This window comes from Hemicordylus capensis, chromosome 6 (assembly GCF_027244095.1).
Source record: "Hemicordylus capensis ecotype Gifberg chromosome 6, rHemCap1.1.pri, whole genome shotgun sequence".
Classification (NCBI taxonomy): Eukaryota; Metazoa; Chordata; class Lepidosauria; order Squamata; family Cordylidae; genus Hemicordylus; species Hemicordylus capensis.
This window is the reverse complement of record NC_069662.1, coordinates 86,553,947-86,578,606: the sequence shown is the minus strand read 5'-3', so window position 1 is coordinate 86,578,606 and position 24,660 is coordinate 86,553,947. Positions and strand designations below refer to the sequence as shown.

The following is a 24,660-nucleotide window of genomic DNA, read 5'->3' as shown; positions in this document are numbered from 1 at the left end:
AATTTGACTGCTGCCAGAAATAGGGAAAACATTAGTGCTTTATTGGCCTAAGCTCCATTAAACACATCTCGTCAAAAACTGATAACAGAGCAGACATTTGTTGCAAAATTCTACACTGCATACTTTACTTGTGTAAGTAACACTCACTGACATGAAATTACCTAAAACAAGCAAAAGTGATATGCTGTACTTGTGGCATTGCTTTTGAGAGTAAAGCTTTCCAGCATTTGGCTCTTCAGGTCAAAGCTACCACTGAAATCAGTTTGATTTGTGCTCTTGATATGATTGGGCTCAGGCTTCTCCCTATAATCCTTGTCAAAACACAGGAGTGGCAAAAAAAATCTCTTTCTCTCTAGAATTTTTAACATTGAAAATACTTTTGCTTTTATAATTCTTTTAAATATGATGATGTCATAATATGTTGGGGTAATGCTAGTTGAGTGATGAATATGTAGAAACACCAGTGATTGTGCACATTCACACAAAGGCATGGAGAACGTGCACACATTGATAATTTCATACATTGAATTATCAGTATAGAAGATAATCAACAATGGATATTGGAGAATATGCATGAATTATAAACATTCTTTCATATATTGCCCAATTAATATGCATAGTCACCAACATAGTCACCATTGTTTGGGCATTAGGTTGTGCACATTGACCAACAACACTTGGAAAGTATGCATATTGACCCAGAAGTGCACAAAATATCCTGTTCATGCTGTCAATTGGTGCACATCCTCCACATCTCTGAAGAAATTTGCACAAGCATGCAAAGCACAAGCATCTCCATTCAGCTCACATTAACTACAACATACATACAGTATTAAGCTTCCCAAGAATTACTGGTGAAGTTGAAACACGGGACTGGAGAAGGGTGCAAAACTGGGTTAGATCAGACCTTTCTACATTTATGCTGTGGATCGTATTCCTTTTATACAAAGTGGTATGGTCTTAAATAAGTTTCTTCCACTGGGGGAAAAAAAAACCATTTAATATACTGTGCTTGGCACACAAACATTCATTTGTTTTTTAAGAACATTAAAAGTGTAGCCTGAAGTGCTTAAACTGTATATATACATACATATACAAATATAATTCCCCCTTATAGGAAGTTGTTTTTTCCCCCAACAGCATACAGCTGCTGTACATACAAAGGATTCACAACTGAACTATTGGTGGGCCTGATATAGAACCTTGATTTGAAACACCCCAACAGTTTAGGAGTGTTTGAAATGCACAGCCAATTCTGGAATCAGGTTTGTGTTCACTAAACAGGTTCATCGAGAAAGCATTACATCATTTGAAATGCAACCAGCCTCGCTGTTGACCCTTTAAGCCAGATCCTAACCTATGAATGACACTAGCTAAAAACCGACTGTTTAGAGGCTCACATAAGTGTCTTTGGTGTACATATCTATTTTTAAAGGTATAAAATAATAATTATTATAATAAAATAACTATTTTTGTGTGCTGTAGCAGTTCTTGTATAGCTCACAATAAGTGCAGCTCTTGATTCCCTTCCACCCCTAACCACATTCCCTCCCCGCAATACTTGTTAAATAAGGATTAGACAGGTTGAACATTGTTGTAGTGCAAATAGTAAACAATTTAAACTTTTTTCTCTTTTTTTCTCTTTTTTACAAAATATAGAAATGTTTGGCTCCAGTAGCTGGAGAAACATGTTCCTTTCAAGTATCTCTCATTGAAGAACAAAATTAAACATGTTACTTCCATTTTTTTTTTTTTAAGTCTGGGTATTCTCTCTCTCTCTCTCTCTCTCTCTCTTTTTCTCTCTCTCAGGTAAACAGTTTCAAACCAACTTGGTTGCATAGTTCTAATGTCATAAGCACCTTTACGAAATGTAACTTTGTATTTTCTTTCTTTCTTTCTTTATATTTTTTAAACTTTTTTTTGCAAAAATAGTGCAGAAGATAAAGGTGAGTACACCTGCGCATTATTGTCCCCTTTACCAATATGTATACACAGGTGTGCACTCTGTATGCATATGCCATAAGAAATCTGCCCATACACGTTTGTGCACACTCACTGCGTCCTTGGTAAACTGATGGGAGTAAAAGTGCCAGTGAATGTAGTGTTCATACACTTGGCTTTTCTAGAAATTTTAATACCATTTTGGACTTAGCATCCAAATTGCTGCATTTTAGGCAAGCTGCTGTCAGGGCTTGAATGCATAGGTAACACAGGGAAAGGAAACATACCTTCCCATGTTGCTGATAAGTGTGAAAATACTGTGTAATAAAATATGGAGCATATAAGATAGGAAATGCCCTTGCCCACACCATTTGAATGTTTCTCATCCAAGCCCTGGTGAACAATGCCATTCTTCTTTCCTTTATCTCTAAGTCACTTTTTGAACATCGGATGCTTTTACTTTAGAAATATGGTTGTTTTGTTTCCAACCCATTGGGTTTTTCCTCCTTTATATTTTAAATAGTCTTCTTGAAATAGATAGAGGGGCCATCCCAAGCATGTATGCAGGTGTGGATGTGCAATATCCATGCACATCTATGAGCACCCACACTCTTCCACAATCATGTTCTGGATGTCCTTTTTGATTATGTTCTGCCCATCATCATAGTAGAGCATAGACATGGGCCGTAGCTTGGTGGGTACACAACATGACTTGAGGTTGGAGAAAGGACTGTGGCCTCTCATACGGTAGTGGTTGATAACAGTGGAGTGGAAAGAGAGGGTTGAGCCAGATGTGCCTGCGATATGGCTGGGGCAGTCTCCTTCACAGTAGTTGGCATGGTAACCTGGTGGGGCAATGATCCAGTCGTTCCAGCCAATGTCTTTGAAGCTAACAAAGAAGTTCTTCTTGCAGCAGATGTTAACTTTGCCATCACACTCAAGACCTCTCCTCCGCCGTCTGTGCTGGCGATCCTCTGAATGTCTGGCAAGCATCATCAGGAAAGGCCTGTGTGATTGTTCCTTCTCCTCTTCCCCCGTACTTTCACTACCATCCTTCTCCTTCCCTTCTACATCTTCTTCCTTTCTTTTCCTCTTACCCAGCAACACTAGACTGGCTCCAGTTTCTTGACACTGATCACAAGCAATCCGTACATCCAGGGCATTCCTTCCCTGGTCCAGGAGGTGCTGAACACTGCTGGAGACTGGGAAGATGTGCCAGGTACTTTTGCGGGTGTCCACTGCCTTTTCGGAGATGAGAATTTCACCTTTCTCTCCCTTTAGCCCTCCATCCTCTTCCACTCCTTGGGAGCTGCGTCTTGGCAGTTTCTGTTGTTGGTATAGTCGGATGGTCACCTTTGTCCTGCTCCGATTAGCTTTAGAGACTTTCAGGAAGAGCCACACATCAGCTTGTGCTACTACTGATAGCTCACTGCCTTCCTTGGAAATTTCAAAATGAAGCATTTTCCTGGCAGGACCTGCAATATGAAAAATACATAGATATGGGGAATACCAGTTAGTAATGACAGAGAACTTTAAATCACACTATTGCAAAGCTATTGCTTATGTTAAAACAATAGTTTGATTTTCTGCTTTGCTGCCTTTGGCACTGGGTGTGAATATAAGAACCAATTAAAGCAAGACACTGAGCACAGGAGAAGCACCTACTTCTGCCAAATTCCATACCGCCTGGAATTTTAAGGCCAAACTAGATGCCATGTGTGAATGCTGAAAGTATCCTCATGGGTAAGATTTGGATTAGGCATGGAGAGGAAACATACAAGTACAATGCAGCTCCTTTAGGGCTATTAGTAGTTCTGGGGGCTGGGAGAGGGGCTCAGTTTGCATTGGGAAATCAACATAGGGCAATGATGAGCTGCTTTTAGTACAAAAAAAGACAGATGTATCCATGCATAGTTTGGCCCTTTTAAAAAGGTTTCTTAATCCCTGTGTCAGCCATACCATGCAAGTATTCACATGTCATCTGCCCTTGTGATAATAAGCATGCAAATGTTGTCTGGTGCACATATTAGGATCCCTCTTAGCAAGGTGCTGGGCAGTGTTAACCCTACCGGAATACATGTTATTTTGCGTATCTGGCATCTTATTTAATTTAGCCCTCAATTGTCTTACTCTGGGTCAGCATTCTAAGCATGCTGGAATGCTTAAACCTTGTAAGCTGTCCATGAAAAGGATATATGAATTAGGTAAACAAACAAACAAACAAACAAACAAACAAATCTTCCAGCAAGATTACCCTATACACCCAGCTGAATGCACAAGCACTTCAGCTGACACAATAGGATCATTGCAATGAAAGAGGAAATTGTGCAGTGAGGTTGTTCGGGTTGTATGTGCAGCCTGTGGCTGGAAGTGATGTGTGATTAGTTGGCTGCTCTGGATGGTTACATGCAAATCTACAGTTTTCTGGACAGTACAACATATCAGCCTCCTTTTTTGTCTTGGGAGCAACATCAGATTAAGGACCTGTTCCCAATGGTTTCAAGCACATATCCCGCCCCCCATAGGTACCCTATAATTATTTCCACAGTCATTCCGCAAATGCAAAATATTTCTCTTCTATAGGATGATTAGAAGCCACTGCAGCTATGAATGACAAGACTGTCATTTTGGGGAGCAGACTTATTTCACAAATCCTTCTTTACATGTTACATTTTTTGCCATCTTTGGTTCAGAAATAGCTCTAGAATTCCCTGTCTTGAAATGTTCCCCAAACAATCCATTCCACAACTATGGTACTTTTTCACAAGATCCCCAAGGGTTAGGCAAAGGATCATTTTTCTTAATTATTGATGCAACGTAGTAAGCTTGGGTTAGTCACCAGGAGGCTTTACAGACAGGGCTGTTACCCTGAATCTCCTCCGGAAGAGAGTGTGCGTTTACACACTAGCCAAACTTATCCCGAAGTCCCTTCAAGATTCTTGGATGCACTCCACACACAAATCAGGCTTTGTCTTCCGAATTCTAGCTTATCTCAATGTATTTCTGGGTTTTTAAAATTCTGGTTTTAATGTACTTTTTCTAAAAATGCTAGAGCAAATAGGGAGAGGCACTGATCTAGAATCATTAACATGATAAGAGGGAAACCCTCTTTAGGAATGCAGATATAGACTTTAGAAATCTCTCTCTCTCTCTTTCTTCCCATTGGCTAGAAGGCAAACACGGAGGCATATGATGTGAACCTGCACAAAAAAACCCCTCCAAGAGCAGAGGGGAGGGGCTGCTTCCCTCAATGCCGCAAGTGTAATTTGAAGTGGATTCGTTCAACATTTACCCCGCAGCATAAAGCTATGTGTGAATAACTCCCAGGCCAGGGTATTCAAAAAGCCACAACCCTTGAATGTATGAATATGAGTCTTGAAAGACTGGACTTCTGACCTGTCAATTTATAGGGTAATTACCATTAACTTCTATCTTTCTCAGTCTTTGAAAAGGTTCCTGTGGGAATCTAGCTGTCATTAAAAGAAGACATTGGTTATATAGCAGTGTTTTAACAACATATTCCGCAAAAGTATAGATATAAGGCGGCATAAGCAAAACTGGGGGGGGCGGGCAGCCAGAGCACGTGCCCTAGGCGCCATGGGGGGGCGCCAATGCTATGCTGCCCCTCACCCCCTCCCCAATTCGTGGATTTTTAAAAATGAAATTCTTTTTTTAATCTGTAGCCCCTTCAGGGGGCTTCCTAAAAGCCACAGGGAGGGGTCTACAAAGGTTCTCCCTCCCACCGCCAGCCTCTTAGATCACTGCCGCAGCCTGTCTCAGGCTAATTTTTAGGCCTGTTTGGGCCTACAAAGATCATTTTGGAGGTCACCGCACATGCTCAGAAGGCCTCTGAGAGGCCTGGCAAGGCATAGGACCTCTCAGGGACCATTTGAGCATGTGCGGCAGCCATTTAAAAAAAAATTTTTAAAGGCTGCTGAAAATGAAAAAGGCCACTGCACATGCTCAAATGGCCTCTGCAAGACCCAAGTCTAGATTTTTCCCTGATCTAGGGAGTCAGAAGAATGCAAAGTTGTTGGCAAGGGACCCGAGCATTTAAAAAACAGATATAAATAGCACAAAAGTAAGTGGACAAAACATCCCTTAAAAAGACAATGTTGGTTTAATTCCTTGTAAGCTGGCAAAACTGAAGGGTGCGGGGGAGAGGCAAGGAATAAAATCAAAATATTCACTCGCAGGAGGTTTAATTCTCAACCTGTAGTGAGGTGTGCTGAGGTGGCAGAGCATTTCCTAAAGAGAGCTTTCACTGCTTAGCTCTATGGAGGCATGCCCAGCACATGGATGTGCTGCGTTTCCTTGGGAAGGCGACTGGCACATATGTTCCACATGCGTGGTTGTGTATGCATGTGTCTGTTGCTTACAAACTGTTTCTCCTGAAAGTGTCTGAACTTGTATTTTTGAGCTAATATTATGGTAAAGTTATCTGAAAGATGGGTGTCAGATGTTTGGACAGGGGCACAATTTCAGTTCTTGCCCTAGGTGCTATTTTTCCTAGATACGCCTCTGTAAGGCAGAGGTCTGGTGCAGACACTTATCTGGATGCTGTCTTGGTTTGGTACAGGAGTGGGCACATCTTTCCCCTCCCCCATGCAAATGAAATCACTTATGGTGCAGGGATTCCATGTGGCTGCCTGATTTCCATGATTTCCAGAAAACCGTGCAAATCAGCCATCCATATGACTGAACATTTACACTAAACTCATACATGTTGGTATCTATGTGTGGCATGGGGAAGGGGCATGTTTGCTACACTACTATGTGAATACTTGTTCAGAGTTTCCCAGTTTTCCCATGTGTAAAGGCCGCTTGTGTGAACAGTGTAACATCAGAGCTGCTATCTTGCTCCTCTTTCACAAACTGGAAAAATTGCAGCTGATTTTCTAGTTCACAGAAGGGGTGGTGTGATCTTGCTTACAAGTGGCTCACATTTGCAGCTCTGACATTATGCTGCTCATGTGAGCATACCACTTGTGTAAGCAGATTTTTCTACAAGCAGAACCGGCATTTCTCATCAGACCCAGCTCTCAGGTTGTATATATACAAACCACATACAGATCAGTTAATCTGGATCAAAACTTCTGCTCTTAATTTAACATTCAATGCCCATTGTTATTACAGCAATGCTAGCTCTACGTTTAAAATTACGTATTTATAAGTATGTTTCTCTGACCTAAACATATACACTGGCAAAGGAAGTAGATGATGGTGGAAGAAAAATCTCTTATCTAGACTTCAGCTTGCTTGCAGGAATTGAACTTAAATGGTTCTTGTAGATCATTTTATAAATCTTATTATTTATTTAACTTATATACCACCCTTCCAAAAATGGCTCAAGGGGTGGTTGAATGGGGGTGGGGGTTCAAAACATACTGCTAAATATGAGTAATGAAGGTTGTTTTACAATTTGATTTGATCAGTAGAACATAAAGAAAATTAAAGGGAATGTTCCATGTGTTTTGCCTTGGAAGGTTTTCTTTTTGTTTGACTATGGCACTAGACTTCTTGGAATGCCACCATTGTCTTTCTTTTAGAAAGATAAAATATCCACTCTATACAAGAGAAGGAACCCTACCAATCCCCTAATCCCGAAAGCTGTGATAAGATACAGAAGGGGGATACGCTTGACATGTATAACTTTCAAAGTAGAATGAATTAACTTCAGAAAGCAGGTTCACAGTGAAGAAAGCTCTTATATTTTTACTGAGTGTTGCATAAATATCTGGTTCTTATTAACTCTCGGTTACTATCTTCCCAATTCTAGGACAGTTTATTCTGCAGATAAATACTGGCAACCATTTTCCAAGGTGGCTATGACTGAGGGCCAGATTAGATGCACAGAGTCCCATTTAAATTACTCCATTTGGTGACTATCATAACGTTGTGGTGAGCCATTCATATGCAGCAGGTTCAGGGACCCACCATGTGGACAGAGTGATTTTTTCCATACAGATTTCAAGCTTTCCCTTTGGAAATTTGTAGTGGCAAGGAAACAGGGCCAGGGCCAGGTTTTACAGAGCTCTCAGCAAACTGCCCTTCATTGCCCCTCTTCTACCAGCATGGCCTCCCTAAAGTTGATAGTGGGGCTTACTTTGGTGGTTAAAATGGGAGGGGCCAACAATGGAGGGACTCTTTTGGTCAAGACAATCACTCTGCTAGGTCAGCACAAAGGCTGTGGACACAGAGGTGGTATCAGGGATCAGCAGTAGGCACTTCTGAGAGCACTGGGCTGTTGCTAGCAGCCCAAGAATGCCAACCCTGGCTCCAGCACTGCAAGGAAAAAACTATGGTGCGTTATTTCAACAGTATGAGTATAAATGTTGCCACTGGTCTCTTAAATCCAGAATATGATCAGAAGGAAATAGCAATACGAGTGAAATCTAAGGCCATGGGTACCTCAGTCTCCTACTTAGAGAAATTTCAGTGAAGACAAAAAATAAATAAAATGTCAAAAAATAAATGTTAAATAAAAATAAATTCAGTTATCATATGAATGAACTGGGCTTCAGGATCTTTCTGTTACAGAAGATGGGGCTGTTCACATGACTACGTGCACGGTTGGGTGGGGAGGGGGGGAAGACAGGGTTCAACCTACCTTCCCCCAGACGACCACTCACAGTCTGGGTGGCACACAAGCCATGTGCCCACATGACCAGCGCTGCTGAGAACAGCACGGATGAATCTCCACGCTACTCCTGGCAGTGCAGGTAAACAGAGGCTGGGACTCATTGCCCCAACCTCCATGAATCCCACAATGCACCGCGCAACATGCATGATGCATTGGGGGATTCCCCCAAGAGATGAGTGCTCTAGGCGCTTGTCTCTGTGTGCAGCCAGGCTAGTAGTAGCAGCCCAGCTCACACATAAGCCCATAGCCCAGATTAAAGGAGCACTCACCCCCTTAACTTTGGCTAACTGCCAGGCTAAGAAGATGGGCTAGGCAGCACTGCCCCACTGGGCTCAGCCTGATCCTGGTGGTTCTCATGCACAGCCTAACCATTTCTTAACAGTTTGAAGTTATGGAATCAAAAATATCCCCCCACTCTGCTCCCACAAAAAGAAAAAGATTGCAGAATGTAAGAATGTCACCTACATCATATGCTTATCGTATACTGCATAAACTGAGCCATTGTTTCAGTGTGAAAGCACGTTAACAGCGAAAAATACATTCCTGTGTGAATTACTTGTTCTATTTCATCTCTACTTCCTAGCATCAACTTTTAAACACATGGAACATTTCCCCATGCTGTGTTATTTTATTTACATGGAGTATTTTGGAAGTCATACCACGCATGGGGCAGAGAGCATGCCACACTATAGGGACAACAATGGGTGGGGCAGTGCCAAGCAGCTGCTTTGTTCCTCTTCCAAGACTGCATCCTGGTGAGCAGTGTAACTAATAAATAATATGATGAAGTATTGCTCATTTTCAGCCACCCTGTTTTTCCTGTCTGAACCTTGTAGGAAGACCCACCATCTAACACAGTGTGGATGCCTCCAAATGCTTGTGATCTACAACTGCAGTACTAAGAGCCATTACTCTTGGAGCTCCCCTTTTTCCATAGTTCCCCAGGGGAATGTCAACAAATGTTATGTTTCCATCTTTTAAACCTAGATCCCAATTCAGTTTTCTGAAAATCCATAGAGGGGGGACTAAAAAATGCAGGCATGGATTGTTAACAGTACATTACTACTACATATCATTGTCAATATGCCTAAATCCCACTCAATTTCACTTTTCATTCATTGGATCATACAACTGCAACTACAAATATTTATGTACCACTCTGCAACCAAAGTCCTCAAAGTGGTTTACATGGAAAAATAAATAATACATAATTAATTAAGATGGTCCCCTGTCCCCAAAGGGCTCACAATCTAAAAAGAAACATAAGGCAGATGCCAGCAACAGCCACTGGAAGGATACTGTGCTGGGGTTGGATAGGGCCAGTTGCTCTCCCCCTGCTAAATCTGAGAATCACCACTTTAAAGGGTATCTCTCTGCTCTGTTAGCAGGGACCTGCTGGGAAAAATGATTCCAAAAAGAGCCCTGTTTTGACACAGCCAAGCATGTAAAAACAAAGTGCAATCGGCACTAGCTCTGTATGCTTGTTCATGGAAAAGAATGAATGACTCACAGAACTGTGAGGTCCGGAGCATGATTCAATATCCCTAATATTTGCCATGTCTTTAATTATTTAATCCTAGGCTGAAATTTGCATACACCACAATTTTGTATAGAATAAGTGAAGGTACTATAGACCAACAATGTGCTATTTCGTTACTCTTTGCTTACTTCGTAAGCATTTTCTACTTTACCCTTTAGTCTTGACCACTGGTTCCCAAGATGTTGCTGAGCGACAACTCCCATCATCCCCAGCCATAATAAATTGTAGCTTGGAATGATGAGAGTTGTAGTTCCACAACATCGGGAAGGCACCAGATTGGGGAGCTCTGGTCTAGGCTAAACCAGTGTAGACTCAATACATTTTCTAAAAGCAGATAATTGAACAAATTCACTCCTACTACTTCTGAAGCTTATGGGAAGTATTAGTATATATGGCCTACATTCTATGATGCTGTTCACATGAGCAGCCCAACCCAGGTCAGGGTAGCTTAGCCTGGGTTGAGCTGCCTGTGTGGAGTCCTGGGATCACTCCCAGTCCTGGCACTTCCACCCCCACTAGCCCAACTTTCAACCCTAGCCCTTAATCGGGGTTAGAGGGTCCTGCACCCTCAACCCCAACTTTGGGGTTGTGTTTGTGCTTGGGTTGCATGCAGCCCAAGTGCACAGAGCCGGGTGCCTAGAGTGCCTGACCCCCAGGGGAATCCGCCAATGTACCCTGCTTGTCGTGTGGTGGATTACGGGATTCCTGGAGGCCAGGACTCGTTTTCCTGGCCTTCAGAGATCTGCACTACCAGGAGCCGTGCAGATCATGTGGGCTTGCAACAGTGCATTCGAAAAGGAGCTCCTTGCTCAACTGGGGAGAAGGCAGGTTCATCCCTGCCTTACACCCTGCCCGCCCTACCCACCTCTGTTATGGTTGTGTGAAGAGCCTTTATGTTTCTTTCCTCATATTTTGTTGAGTTCCTGTACTTATCTACAGATGCCTTTAATCTGAAAAATGAATTCTCCTTTGTTTATTGTAGGGTATAATTCTAAAACAATGAAATAATAACTGGTATAATTAAAACTAGTCCAGGTGTTAGCCAGTTATAATAGCCTTTTCCCAAATGGAAGCACTTGTGTTTCCAACTAGTTCTGTCTATCTTAGATAGTATCTATCTTTCTATCTATCTATCTATCCATCCATCCATCCATCTTTCCATCTCTCCCTCTCCCTTTCTCAGAGCTTACGCTTTATACACTTTACACGTGCATATTATATTTGCTAACGGAGAATCCATTTAGTCTAAAACTAAATGCTCCTTGTTACTTTAAAATTCTGTTCACTCTTGTTTAATTCTCAGTTGTTCTATTTTGCATGGTAAATATATGATTTTTCTCCCTATAAGGCAAGCTACCAGTTTAACAAGCTTCCTTTTTGTCTGTGTTTAGACACACACACACACACATTTGTGTGTGCACACGTGCAACTGGATTAGAAAGAATCCTCCTGATTTAATTCACCAGGAGACAAGAAAATATGTGTGATTATTACATAGTTTCTCATGGTAGAGGAGTCATTGTGAAATAACCATTTGGGCCCTTATAGACTGGAGCATGCTGTCTATCCCATAAACATAAACTTTCTGGCAGGAAACATTCTCTGTTAAGGAGATACCTTGGAGATACCATATAAGCTCAGTCATATCCCCTCCCCACAGTGTCAGAAAAGCAGATTTTGAACCTTAAATTAAGCAGGACTTGGCGGGGGGGGCATAAGGGTGAATATTAGCCGTTCCATTATCCAGGAAATGTTAGATATGTATGTGACCCTTCACAGTCATCATTGGGGTGGGGGGAAACCTGATGATTCTAGTTTCTTGGTAAAAGACTTTACTAAGCACTGTTGCCAACAGCAATTCCTATACTTTCATCAATAGAACTCAATGGGAGTAATTGATAAGGCCCTGCCCCTACATCTTCGTAGTCGTACTGTGCTATATTTCATTATTATGCTAGATACTGAGTTCCGTTTTATCATCATGCACAAAAGGATGGTTCAGATGCAACATGGAACCAGGACGATATCCTGGCTTTGCATGATGTCTCTGCCTTGCGAGCACCCTCAGCTCCATCTGCATGAAAGCTGCAAGAGTTCTGCTTCTGATTCTGTTAACGGACAAGCTAGTTAGGAACAAGACTGAATCTTGGGTTCAGATCCTGGCTTATTTTGGAACTGTGGTTAGAATACGCCAAGTAAGAGTATGTCAGGACAGATGTAATGAATGATCCTGCTTTGTTTCTAAACAGAATTGATCCCATCCTTGCATGGACAGGGGAGGAGGAAGTGCACACTCCTGAGGCTCAGTGATGCTGTGTCAAGCCAAGATAAGTTCTTGTTATATCTGAATCAGCCCCAAAAGAAAGAATATTGGGGACTTGCTATTATACATATGGGTCCATGATTGGTCTCTAAACCATATGCATTATTTTCCTGCTCCTTGATTAGTTTGCTGTAGCTCTGTATTGCAAACTGTCCGTGTCAGGTATTTTATAAACGTTTCTGAGCAGACACAGACACTTGACTTCTTTAATGTTCCTGGGAGCCAAGCTCCATTAGCATGCATGGTTATGAAGAAACATCAAATAAAGGAAGAGACATCTGCTGGACTCAAACAACTTTTAGGAACAATCAGCAGTTAATATATATCACTTATTGACAGGCTCATAGGAGACATCATGCACCCACAAGTTTGAGCAACTAGCATATGAACATTCTCTCTCTCCCTAGTATAGCTTAAAATACCAAGCAGCAGCTCATAAGTGGGAAGGCTACAAGGGAAGTACAATGGCAAAGCAGAGAACATGGAAACTGAAGCGGAAACATCATAAAGCGATCCTCACAATCGTGTGAGGAGCCTACCCTCTTTTGCGGGGAGGAAGCCCCAAAGCACTTACCTCCCTGCAGACAATTACAGCCAGGGTTCTGGGCGAGCGGATCAGCAGCACAGACAAGCGGCGGCTCTCCTGCTGTCTGCCCGCACCTCGCCCGGCAGCTCTGGAGATCAGGTGAAGGGAAGTGGCACCCCACCCCCAGAGCCCCAGTAATGCACTGCACGAGGGTGTGGTGCATTTCTGGGGTCCCCTCTCCTCCCCCTCTCCCTGAGTGTGTCCGCCGTGGCTGCTTACAGCCCTGGCAGACACACAATCATTTAAACCATATTTTGGGCACACCCAAAACCTGGGTTAAGTGGTGGGCTCCATAAGCAGGCTTGCCGCTGAGCTGCTGTTGAGAGCCGCGCAGCTCCCAATGTTGCACACGAGCAGCAGGAACCAAGCCCTTAGCACGGTTCCTGCTGCTCATGAGAATAGCTTCATTATGTGATTCTCACATTTCTGACTCATATGCTACGATTTCAACTCTGCAAAAACGCCGATGCATAGGCACAGTCCCTTTCACTTCCCATACATCCCATCTGCCCTGCCCCTGAAATATTTTGTAATAGTGTTCCCATTGTCTTGCTAGCCAGGTTGCCTATAAATATTCTCAGAGGCGCTCTTACCCCTGGACTTCAGGGCTGAAGTCCAGGGCCTCCACACCCCCGGGGGCCCCCAAATAGTCTTTAGTCTGTCCTGGGTGGTGTGGTTTGTGCCCTCAAGAACCTACATGTTGAAAAATGATGCTTAACTTGCAGCAGGGGGGCTGCCAAAGGCCTTTAGGTCCAGGCTCCAAGATTACCTAGACACGCCTCTGAATATTCTAAATGTTGTCTCCCTACTCTACAGCTAGTGAAAGAGAAGCAGCCCCAAAGATCTTCACTTCAATGGACCAGGTCTCACGATCAGTGAGACCCAGTTTAGGGCGCTGAGCAGGCAGGGAGCCCTGGGCAGCCGGATCAGCCGCCCACATGATGGCTGGCCCTGAGACGGAGCCAGCTGGGGATCTCGGGGGCCGCGCAGGGCATACTGGGGGGACCCCTGAGCCGGGGGGCTGCTTTTAAGCCTCCCGGCCGGGGGTCTACTCACAAATAGCCGCAGTGCAGAGCCGCGCCACGGCTACTCACGAGCAGATAGCCCGGGTTTGCAGAGCGCTTGCTCCGCAAACCCGGGCTAAGGGGCGGGCTACATAAGCGGTTTAGCCGCTCCAGAACCACTGGGCTCGGCTGCGAGCCCGGTGGTTCTTACGATCACAAAAATCGGGCTAGGATTTCCTAGCCCGATTTTTGTGATCATAAGAATAGCCCCAATGTATTTTAAAGGCAACCACAGCAGGGTGTTGAATGGGTATACTCTTCATCCTTGGAAATGCCACATAATCACATCACAGCCAAAGCTGTTGATGCTGGCACAGTCCTGTAGCTTACATAGGAAAATGATTATGGGCACTTCCTTCATTAGTAAGGAAGGTTTTGTTTTTGTTTTTTAAACTGATTTAAAAAAGTCACTCGTATTTCATATTCAATAAGTTAGTTACAATGAACGTTCCTATTAATGGGGGGGGGGGGTTGAGTGCAAATAACTGCATCTTATTTCTGTACTTTGTATCTGTCTTATTCAATTGTAAATCACTCAAAGTTGGATGACATTGATTCCAGTCAGTGTCAATCCTTTTATTTACAGAATATCAAATCTTGAGCTCACTAAGTGGACATAAAAAGGAGAGAATTACTTTAAAACAATTCAATTTGGGTTCCATATCAAGCAAAGTAATACGCATTTTTAAAGCTTTAGCAACACCCCTGTTTGAAGGTACAAGCACACGCATCTAAAACAAGAACGGTTATATACATTTGTGTGCATAACAACTTCATACAGAGGCTGCTTTAATATTGTTGCACAGATAGATAGACACACGTGACCTTACATAGCTCAATCATTCATGGGTTCATGCATTTGTTTATTTAGAGCCCTGTCCTCACAGGTGGTCTGTGAGTCTGTGTCAGGTTTTTGTCATTTTCTGACATTGCTGTTTTCTTCCACCACCACTCATCCCCACTGCTTCCTGTGGCTGCCATGCTTTTTGACATACATGTATGGTTTTATAGCAGTACTATTCTGGGGAAACGAACCTAAATTAAGAATTGTACAGAAGAAACAATTTCAAGGTACAAGGGTCTCCTTAAAATCTGGACCTAAAAGAGGACAATGACACCCAAGAAGAAACAGTCAGAACCTGAGATATACAAACTGATTTGAACTAGCTTGGCTAAATCTGCCACAGAGGAAAGCGGGCAATCCAGATCTTGGACCAGGCCTCAGTCTGTCTGGAAAGGCTTGCTCAGAGGTATGAGAGAATTGAAACTGGCATGGTAAGCAGAAGCAGGGGAATCAGCTTCGGACTTCAATTTGCCTGACATACCTGCACCATTTCAGTGTCCATTTTGCTTTTGAAGAAGCCAGATAAGGATGGTGAAAGAGACAGGGAGTTAGACCAGGTTCAGTCCTTACCTTTTCCCCTCAGAGCCAGAGGCATATCTAGGATAAGGCAGGCATGGCACGTGCCCTGGGCGCCACTTTAAGTGGGGAGCCAGTGCCACTGCTTCCAATCCAGCGACGGAACCCAGGCTGGGCAGCCCCACTCGGTGCCGCCGCTACTGCTACTGCCGGCTGGTTCCACGTGCAGCAGGCACTGCTCACCGTCGCCTCTGGGCACCCAGTGCTGCTCACCGCCACCTCCAGGCGCCCCACGCTGCGGTGCCATAGCCGGACCTCAGCAGCCCTGACTCGCTACTACACTTAGTTGCAAATGCTCCGCTCCCATTGACCGGTAGCGGAAGCAGAGCGCCCTCCAAGCTGATTGGCTAATAATGCACGAGGCCCGCTGGTTTGATTTTTCCCAGCGCGAGCATGCTCTCCAAATTTGAGCAAAGCAGCGAAAGACTGACCAGGACTAACTGAACCCCCTGCGCCTCCCCTTCACTGGCGAGCACCAGAGGAAAGGCTGAATTGTTTGGGGTTCCCCCCCCCTCAGTTTTAATATAAGTAATTTAAACATTTCTAAGCCACCTTTCAGAGAGTTCTTCTCCCTGAGCAGCATACAACTAAAAAACAATCAAACCACCAACTATTTATTTAAATGCACAATGAAAATAACACGTTTGTTTGGAAAACAAAGGCGAGAGGGAACCCTCCGCGTTAGGAAGTTTATAGAATGATGCATAATGGAGAGAGAGAGAGAGAGAGAGAGAGAGGGAGTCTTTTTCTCCTCCCATCATATTAGAACTTGGAATACAACTGATTCAGAAATAGCAAAGAAAGGGCTTTCCCCATGCAAGCCAGGAAATAAAATAACTGTTTAGCTGTAGATGCCCAAGAACGAATGACTGCAGCTATCAGTGCTTGTCATAATTCACTGAAGGTCCTGCAAAACAAGTAACACCCCTCCCCACCCCCCCTTTCATGAGCATAGTGTAGTGGTTTGAGTTTGGACTAGGACTGGGGAGAGCTGAGTTCAAATCTTCCCTCTCAGCCTACGTAGTGCCATAATTTGTTAATTAAAAGATTAATGAGCTTGACTTGTATTTTTCAGCTTATATTATGGTAAAGTTATCTGAAAGATGGGTGTCAGATGTTTGGTCGGGGGGGCAATTCCAGTGCTTGCCCTAGCCACTATTTTCCGTAGATATGCCCCCCCTCAGAGCTACAGGTCGCAGACAGGATAAACTGATGGCTTTAGGCTAGACAGCATTATAATTGTTCTGTGTCAAAACTGGTAATTAACGTGAGCAGAATGCCCATGCAAGAGGTGCCTGACAGCTGAATAAATGGTATTAAAAAATAATAATCCTTCAGTGTTGCAAGCCAATCTCACCTGAGAGAAACACCTTCCCAGTCTATATATGAAGTGATCAAGTGACATTAGTTTGCCAAGAGTGAAGTAAAACCCATTAATTGAGCTTTCCCCAAGATATAATGTTCTTGGACCTCTTTCACAATTCCAAGCATCCATTGCTGCATACATATACCTGCACTGGCACGCATACATATACCCAAGCATGCACATGCACCTTCAGTTGCATGCACAGGGATATATCCTTTCATAGGTACTTGCATAGTACTTGCAGACACTGTCACAGCACTAGTCTCTCTCTTCCTCAGATTTGAAAAGAAACCAATTTTTGTAGCAGTTTAAAGTTATATTTCTATATAGAGAAATATTATAGAATATTCCCCCCCACCCCCCAAAAACCACCAACTAAATTGGAAATAATATGGAAGCTTTTTCAAAGATGCCAGGATGAAAAGCAAAGGAGGCTCAGTTTATAGATCAAAAGCCAATCAGCCCAGTCTATAAACCATAGACATATTTCCCAATGTCTTTATTATACAAAAATTACTTTGACCTTAAAAAATTTCTAGTTTTTTAGCATCTAGGCTTATCAGCTTCATCTTCTCCCCGCTTTTCCTCTTTGCCCTGTTTCTTTATATCACGTTTCCTGCAGTTCACCACACCAGTGAATTTCTGCCAGTTATGTTAGATGAAGAGAAATAGGTTTGTCAAAGAAGCTCTACAATCCTTGTGCTCCAGAGCCAATTGGGTAAAAAAGAAATTTTTATCAAGGTTATGTTGCATGCAATACCGGGGAGGAAAGCCTTTGGAGTATGCCCTCTTGTGGCTATTTGCTTCTGCATTCAGTATGGAAAGGTAAACCCCTAGAAAGATCTTTAGTGGGGAAATGAACAAAATCATTTAAAAGCATTCAATCATTCTCTTTTTCCCTGTTTCAGTACTTTACTGTTCATTCATTTAAAAAAGATTGCCTTCTTATCTTTTTCTTTTTTGCCTGCAAGGCTTAATGAAGCAGAACAAATATGTAAAAGAGACTGCTATCCTATACACGCTTATTTGGAAGGAAGTCCCACCGTAACCTATGGGACTTGATTCCAAACAAACCTGCTTAGATTTAAGCTGCATCTGATATACACTTGGAGTACAACTTCCACTCATTCTTGATGAGCCACTGATCATAATCATTGGAATGTCAATATTGTCTCCACCATAGTCATTTCTGTTCAATACTGACTGGCATTAACAACCTTTTTCATTGCTCATTGAATTGCCAGTGTCTCCATGCAGATCTCAGTGGAGACAATTTTGTATCTATGTGTAGTCCCATTGGGCAATGAATGTAGGCACTGGATTGCTACCATTGGCTAATAAGCTCCGTAGACATTTTTTAAAACGACCAACGAAATTAATAATCTTTGGCTGTTGTAGCCATAAACAATAATTTGTTATTCTTAACATGGCATATACCTTATTTCCCCCCAAAAGTCATGTAAGCACAAGAGTTTGGCAGATGTAGGTTTACAGCAAAACTGAGCTGATTATGTTCTTTTGCCTTACTAATAATTGTATTTTGTTAATTGTATTGTTGTTAGTGGTGTAATTTTAATGGCTTTTTAGAATGCCATTTTCTCTAACACTGCAAATCTCTTAACCATATTTGAAGTTATTACTTTCACAAAACTCTGACTGGAATTCTAGCACCACCTGCCAAGAATTTGCCTGATCTCCTGGGTCTGAGAACACCTGTGTATGGGGATGAATTCAGTCTATTAGCATTCAGATTCCTTGCTCCCAGTGTCCACTCACTGTATTTTCTACAATTTTGCAGTTTAGCCCCCGCACCTCGCACCTTTAAACAGCATCCGTCCAAATACAAAGTGGAGATCTGAACACACATGCTTATCATATCTTTTCTCCTATCTTGTAAAGAGATTTGTCAGATCTCTTTATACAGCATCTTGGAAGATGTGTTAGAATTAAGGGTGAAATGGTTTTTCTAATGTTAGCGAGTACAACTGCATGATTTCTGAGAACAATGAGACACTTAAATTAGATCAAGTCCCTCCTCTTGCACCCAACAAAAATAGATTGCTTCTATTTTTGTTAGTATTCAGTTGACAGAACTTAGGATCATGTTTCCATTCATTTTCATTGATTCTCTACTGCCTCCCTTTTAGATGATGGCTGTTTTGAGTAACAACCGTGTGAATATAATTCTACTGGGGAATCCGTTCCCCCCTCCCCCCTCCGCAATACCATACCATTTTACTTGACTAGAGATGGAATATCCTAAGGCCAGGCAAGATCTTCTACAGATCTCAGCACTTCTACAGACTTTCTCCCTGCTCTTAGGTGAAGTGCTAGATTTCCTGTCATGTCTGTAGGAGTGCTAAAAGGATATCAGTACTGGTTTAGAACCTGACATCTACCTTTACCAAGCAAAAGCATTTAAGAGGGTTAATATCACTAGAAAAACTGTTAATAGAGGTGAAGAAAAATATTTGAGTTTATAGAAGGACATATTATAGAATGCTGTACAGCAATTTTCAAGGGACTGGCCCTTTGCAATCATCAGCCAACAGCCATGGCCTCAAGCTGCTGACCCTTTGACCAATTACAAGCCTAAGCTAAATAGTATTGTTTACCTGTTTTGTGAAATAACTTTTTAAAATGCCTTGTGAAATAACTTTTAAAAGCTTCCTTGATTGTCAGATATCAGTGGGAAGAAACAGGGCAGGGGTTTGATGTGACTATTAGTCTGAGAGGGGTTTTCAAAAAGAAAGTACGTCAGTGGGACACACAAAACCCAAATAAATTGATCCTCAGTGTGCTCTGCTGACAGTAGGAATGATATGTACTATAGTTCTCAGTACTGGTGTTTCTACAATATGCAAGGTGAAGTTCTTTGAATATTTGGTAGCTGGTAACTGGGGGGGGGGAAATGAGTAGCTGGACTATTGGCCACTTTCTGGGCAATGGCACAGCTAATATTAATCATGTGACCCTATAAGCCAATTGGACTGAGTGTCACAGTTTAAGCATGTCACAGTTGCCTTTGGAGCCTGGTTTAAGCAGAAACAGTACAGACTGCTGGAACTCACACAGTGTCTAGAAACCACAGTTCATTCCATGTGTGCTTTCCCTCAGCTTAAGAGAGAGTGCTGTGGTAAACTGGCTGCGAGGTCTGCCTATCAGATGGTTTAGCCATTTCTTTGCTTATGAATGTTCATTTCTTAAATGAATAGTGTCACCCTACTTCTGAATATGATAGGAGCGGAGACATTGTGACCATCCTTTGAAATGAAGATTGTGATTTATTTGTTTATTTTGTAATAAGTACCCCCCCCCTTCCCTGTGAAAGAACTGATATGAGGAGGGCTACACTGACAAGGAAACCAGTCACCAAGGCTTCTTGTACAGTTGGAACTCATGCAGTTAGCAGCAGGAATGTCTGCTCTTAAAACCATTCACGCTTCTCTGCATGTCTTTTTTTTTGCAAACAGAACATCTGAGTCAACAGGTTTTCAGGACTGGAAACTCTGAGAGTTGCCTTAATTGTTTATATTGCTTCAGCAAACTTTTAAACAAAAATGCTCAGTGTGCCTGTGCATACTTTGCCTACCATATGCTGTTCTGAGCAAAACAATGACATCCTTTGCAAGCTGTCTTGGCAACAGGAAAAAAGTGCTTTGAGTAGGCAACACAATTAATTTCTAGAAAGTGTTCTGTAATGACTTTGAATTGATATAGTTTGTATAGCTAAAGGTATAAGCAGGTACATCTGAATATATGTTTGTGTGTGTACACACACACACCAGTGCTCAATACTAAACATAGTACACATTTGGAATCTTGAGATGAAGATGTACCCTAATTATTTAAAGGCAAACTCAGTACTTATTTTCTGGGCATCCTGATGTAATTCTGAGCCGTTAGCTAGAATCTATATGGCAATGTCTGTTTTTTTTAAGAATAGTGTAACAGTTTAAAACACACCCTGTCAAGGTTGCATTCTTTGGCAAAGAATTCTTGGGAACACCATCTTTCTCTCCCCCCACCCCCATGTGCAGAAGTCAGCATTATAACTTGGATTGCCTACAACTATTTGTCCCAGTTACTACTGAGGTTTTCTGACAGTAGCTTTTAACACTTTTACTGCACTAAGGTTTTGCAATTAATGAGAAATAAATATATATTTCATTTTTTACATAATAGGTTTTACAGTGGATTGGTTCAGAAATTGATCATCACTGTCTCTCTCTTCCCCCCCCCAGAGTATTTCTGAGAGCCCCTTCTATTTGTTTTCCTTTCCTTTTGATCTTCCTCCATACGCTAGCATTTACTATAATCATTATGTTATTTTCACAAATATAGTAGGAAGAATACCCATTTACTCAAAATTTCAGCCTAAGATTGGCATATAGCTCCCCACTCCTTGGCTGGCTGATTTAGTAAGCGTAAGCAAGTCATCTGTAGCAAGGCTAAATTCTAGAGACCCAAATTCCTTCATGCATTCACTCTCACTTTTCTCTCTACCTGTAGCCTCTCAGAGTGTATTACTGTTGCAAATAGTAGGAAAGTTAATTGCAATTCTGACCTCTTCATGATGAATCCCCCACTCCTTAGCAGTGCACCCACCTGATTCTGCAAATGTTATGATCTCTGAAGTTTGCTCCACAAGTTCATTCATTTCTGTTCTTCTTCCAATGTCATCCTCTATTTCCACATAGCCATCCTCTCTCACTTTTCCCACATGAAGTTTCTTGATAGCATTTAAAAGTGCAGCTTTGGGAACTGGCTGAGTGATGTTAGGTCTGTCCCTCAAGTGCAACATGTTCAGTATGTGCTTCTTTACTGCTTCTACCATCTCAGGCTGGGAGCTAGGCACATCCTTTGAGAGCGTGGCAAGGGCACATGATGGACAGTCGGTGACTGAACTGTGCCCCTCAGATCCTGGAGTTGGGGAGCTCCTCACTGTAATCCAGCAAAGCACCAACAAAAATCCTCTCTTCAGAAGCAAAGGCATTCTGGCAGCAAAAGTTGTAGTGATTCCTTTTTGAAAAAAGGCACTGCTTCCCCCCCACCACTTCACACACAGTTTTTTCCTCTTCCTTTCTTCCTCTTCAGCAAATTCTCTGGAACAAGAACAAAAAGTTTTCTGTGAAGTTTTGTTTGCAGGTTCCCTCTCTGAATTCAGTAAGTGCTGTAGATGTTTGTGACTGTCAGTGAGAGGAGTTCTGACTCTGTCAGAGTGGGAGAGACACACACTGAGAAAGAGAGAGAGAGAGGAGGACGGATTGGCCTAAAGTGAGTGAGTGAATGAGAGAGGGAGGGAGTTTTGTCTGTGAGTAAAAGCTATGATTAGGAAGGGGGAGGAACTGCCCATATTCTGACAGGCTGCCTTCCTTATGCTCACTGCACTCTAACACACACCTCTCGTTTAAATATCGCTACTTGTGTTTTCTGCCCTACCCACCTCTGCTTTTAACTCTCTCTCTTTTGAAACATTTGTCCTGATTTTCTTTTTGCTGTCTCAACATCTTTGCTCTCTTTCTACTCTTGGTTTCTTCAAAGTACCTCAGGTTAACAGAAGAAGGTGAGGATGAACTGAAAGAAAAAGTCAGAACTTTAAAACACTTTCCTGTGAATTATGGGCTATGCCAAATAGACTCTGACGAAATGCTGAGTAGAGTGTGACCTGAGTAGAAGGAGAACATTAGGGGAAATATCTTATTGTGTTCTGAATAAAGCAGAGAGGAGATCCTATTTGTCCAGTCTCTCTCTGCTATGGGTTATCAACACTGGCAAGAGATCTGAAGACGGTGGAACAAAACTTCTGTTTGGGGCCTTATAATCTGTATTTCTGAGCTGCAGAAAACAGAGCAGCACTGAAAAGCCCAAACTGAACCTATTTGTGTTCTGTTCTCAAGTTCTGTGCGACAGTTCTTTACAAAGATTGCCAACAAATACATTGAGAATTAGGCGATACTGCCAAATCTATGCACTACTGCCAAACCTGAAAGTCCTTTCTCAATTTTAACTACTTGAAACAAAATCATGATTATTGCTACACAGAATTTTGCCTTAGAAAAATGGAGTAAACTATTCCTAAGGTCACAACCCTCAACTATTTACTTCAGCTTAACTTTTTCCGAAAGTGGTCTCTGATTTAATGGAATTTATTTTTTCAGTAGCATTCATTGCACATCAAACACACACACCACTGTTATGGGTCAGAGCCTCCCTAGGGAAAATGAACTCCCATTAATTTTTGTTTCTGTCTGCTTATTTACAGAGATGGAACCTCTGGTCTGGTATTCCAAAAATCCTTGTTACACACTTCATGCTTCCAACAGAATTTTGGGCCACATAATTCTTTTGCTTTTTCTTCTAACATCTTAAATTAAGTTTTTAGTTAATTTACTTATAAGCTCATAGAGTACTACCCTATCTCTCCACCATAGGGTACTATCCCATCTTCAGTTACTTATATGACAACTGACTATCTCAACTGAATGAGAGTCTGTTAAGTACAGAAAAGATGGTTTGAGTTTCCATAGGTCAACTAGAGAAGGAATAATAACAAACAAACAAATACATTTTCTGTATAGAAAGATAGAGCAAGCCAGAGATAGAGCAAGCCCGATAAGATAAAGATAGAGCAAGCCAGATAAGTTTGATAAATGTTGTGTACTGTCATTTTCTTTTCTTTCACTGTTTTTGCAAAAAATGTTTTCTGACTGTGGAAGGGACTTTCTTTTCCTTTGCATATCCTATGTAGATTGTTATAGATCACACCTCCTAAGATTTGATGCTGTTGTACCTTAAGAAACTTCTTTTCCTTTAGAATCCCTGGCTACATATGTTTGTGCTATCTTTTGCAGCACAAACCTTGGTATAATACTAATATCTTGACTTTTATTTCAATACCCAATTAGCTATAATTGCTGTATGGGTTAAAATGAGCTTGGTATAAGATGAAAATTTGAGTATCTAAGATAGGTTGAAGTAGCAAGCTGTTGAACAAGTCTTTAACATATAAGTATGTATAGCTAAGCTGTTGATGGGACAACTGCATATTTAGCTCTTGGATCATCTCTCTTCTGATAACAGCAAGCCCATGGCTATATGTATATGCTAGGTGTAAATTGCACATTACTTCCTCATTCTTCCAAACATTAACATATAGTGGACATTGTTTGAATAAATCACCTAATTCTGGCATTAAAAATACTGAATCACCTAATTTTGGCATTTAAAATTTTAAAATCTAATTTAAATGCAGATACAAAATAAAATTTCACATGACTTTAAAGATAAGGTACATAGTGCATATGAACTTTTCAGAAACAACTTACAGAGTTTTCAAAATAAAAGAAATTTTACCTTTCTGAGCCTTAATATCCCCCAGAGGTCTTTCTCATGGCACTTTAAGAATGCTTGAAGTTCTTCTGAGTAGGATTCAGTCCTCAAAGCTTTATACTGCACTTCCCATATGAAGTACTGTGGGATGCTCATTGCATTGGATTGGCTAGTCCCTTATTACATCATCAGCATATGAGTGGTTTTTCCTGTGAGACATATCTTTACTCAGAAGACCTTATTTCTGAGTAAATTTTCATCAGTGATACTTTCTCTAAAGAATACAGCTTGGTGGGGGCGGGGGATGAAGTTCAAAAGCAATGGTTAATTGAGAAAGAACTGGTTTTCAAAAATTCTTTATGAGATAGAGATAGAGATGCAGAAATGAGAACATAATGAGTTTGTAGATTCCTCTGTATAGATATCTAATACATCATTTATGAAA

At 41.8% G+C, this 24,660-nt stretch overlaps 1 protein-coding gene and 1 long non-coding RNA gene across 3 annotated transcripts; one reads left to right on the top strand and one right to left on the bottom strand.

The window, feature by feature from the left end:
• Window positions 1-979: 979 nt before the first annotated feature.
• INHBA (inhibin subunit beta A) lies at window positions 980-24,306 on the bottom strand. Of its 2 annotated transcripts, none has more exons than XM_053264077.1 (3): window positions 24,240-24,306; window positions 21,492-21,988; window positions 980-3,416 (listed from the first exon to the last, which is right to left on the bottom strand). In XM_053264077.1, the coding sequence occupies exons 2-3, from the start codon at window positions 21,877-21,879 to the stop codon at window positions 2,536-2,538; spliced, it is 1,269 nt and encodes a 422-aa protein (XP_053120052.1). In that variant the 5' UTR covers window positions 21,880-21,988; window positions 24,240-24,306; the 3' UTR covers window positions 980-2,535. The 2 variants fall into 2 exon arrangements, with proteins under 2 accessions (XP_053120052.1, XP_053120053.1); XM_053264078.1 differs by lacking the exon at window positions 24,240-24,306 and adding an exon at window positions 22,330-22,462.
• LOC128330765 (uncharacterized) lies at window positions 5,884-12,637 on the top strand. Its single transcript, XR_008310245.1, has 2 exons — window positions 5,884-6,022; window positions 12,374-12,637. It is a non-coding gene; the product is annotated as an uncharacterized LOC128330765 (long non-coding RNA).
• Window positions 24,307-24,660: the final 354 nt, after the last annotated feature.

Excerpts from the sequence above, each read along its gene's own strand:
- INHBA (XM_053264077.1), bottom strand. The coding sequence starts at position 21,879 with ATGCCTTTGCTTCTGAAGAGAGGATTTTTGTTGGTGCTTTGCTGGATT. Across the intron at positions 3,417-21,491 it reads CATAACATTTGCAGAATCAG|GTCCTGCCAGGAAAATGCTT; the intron begins GTGGGTGCACTG and ends TTCATATTGCAG.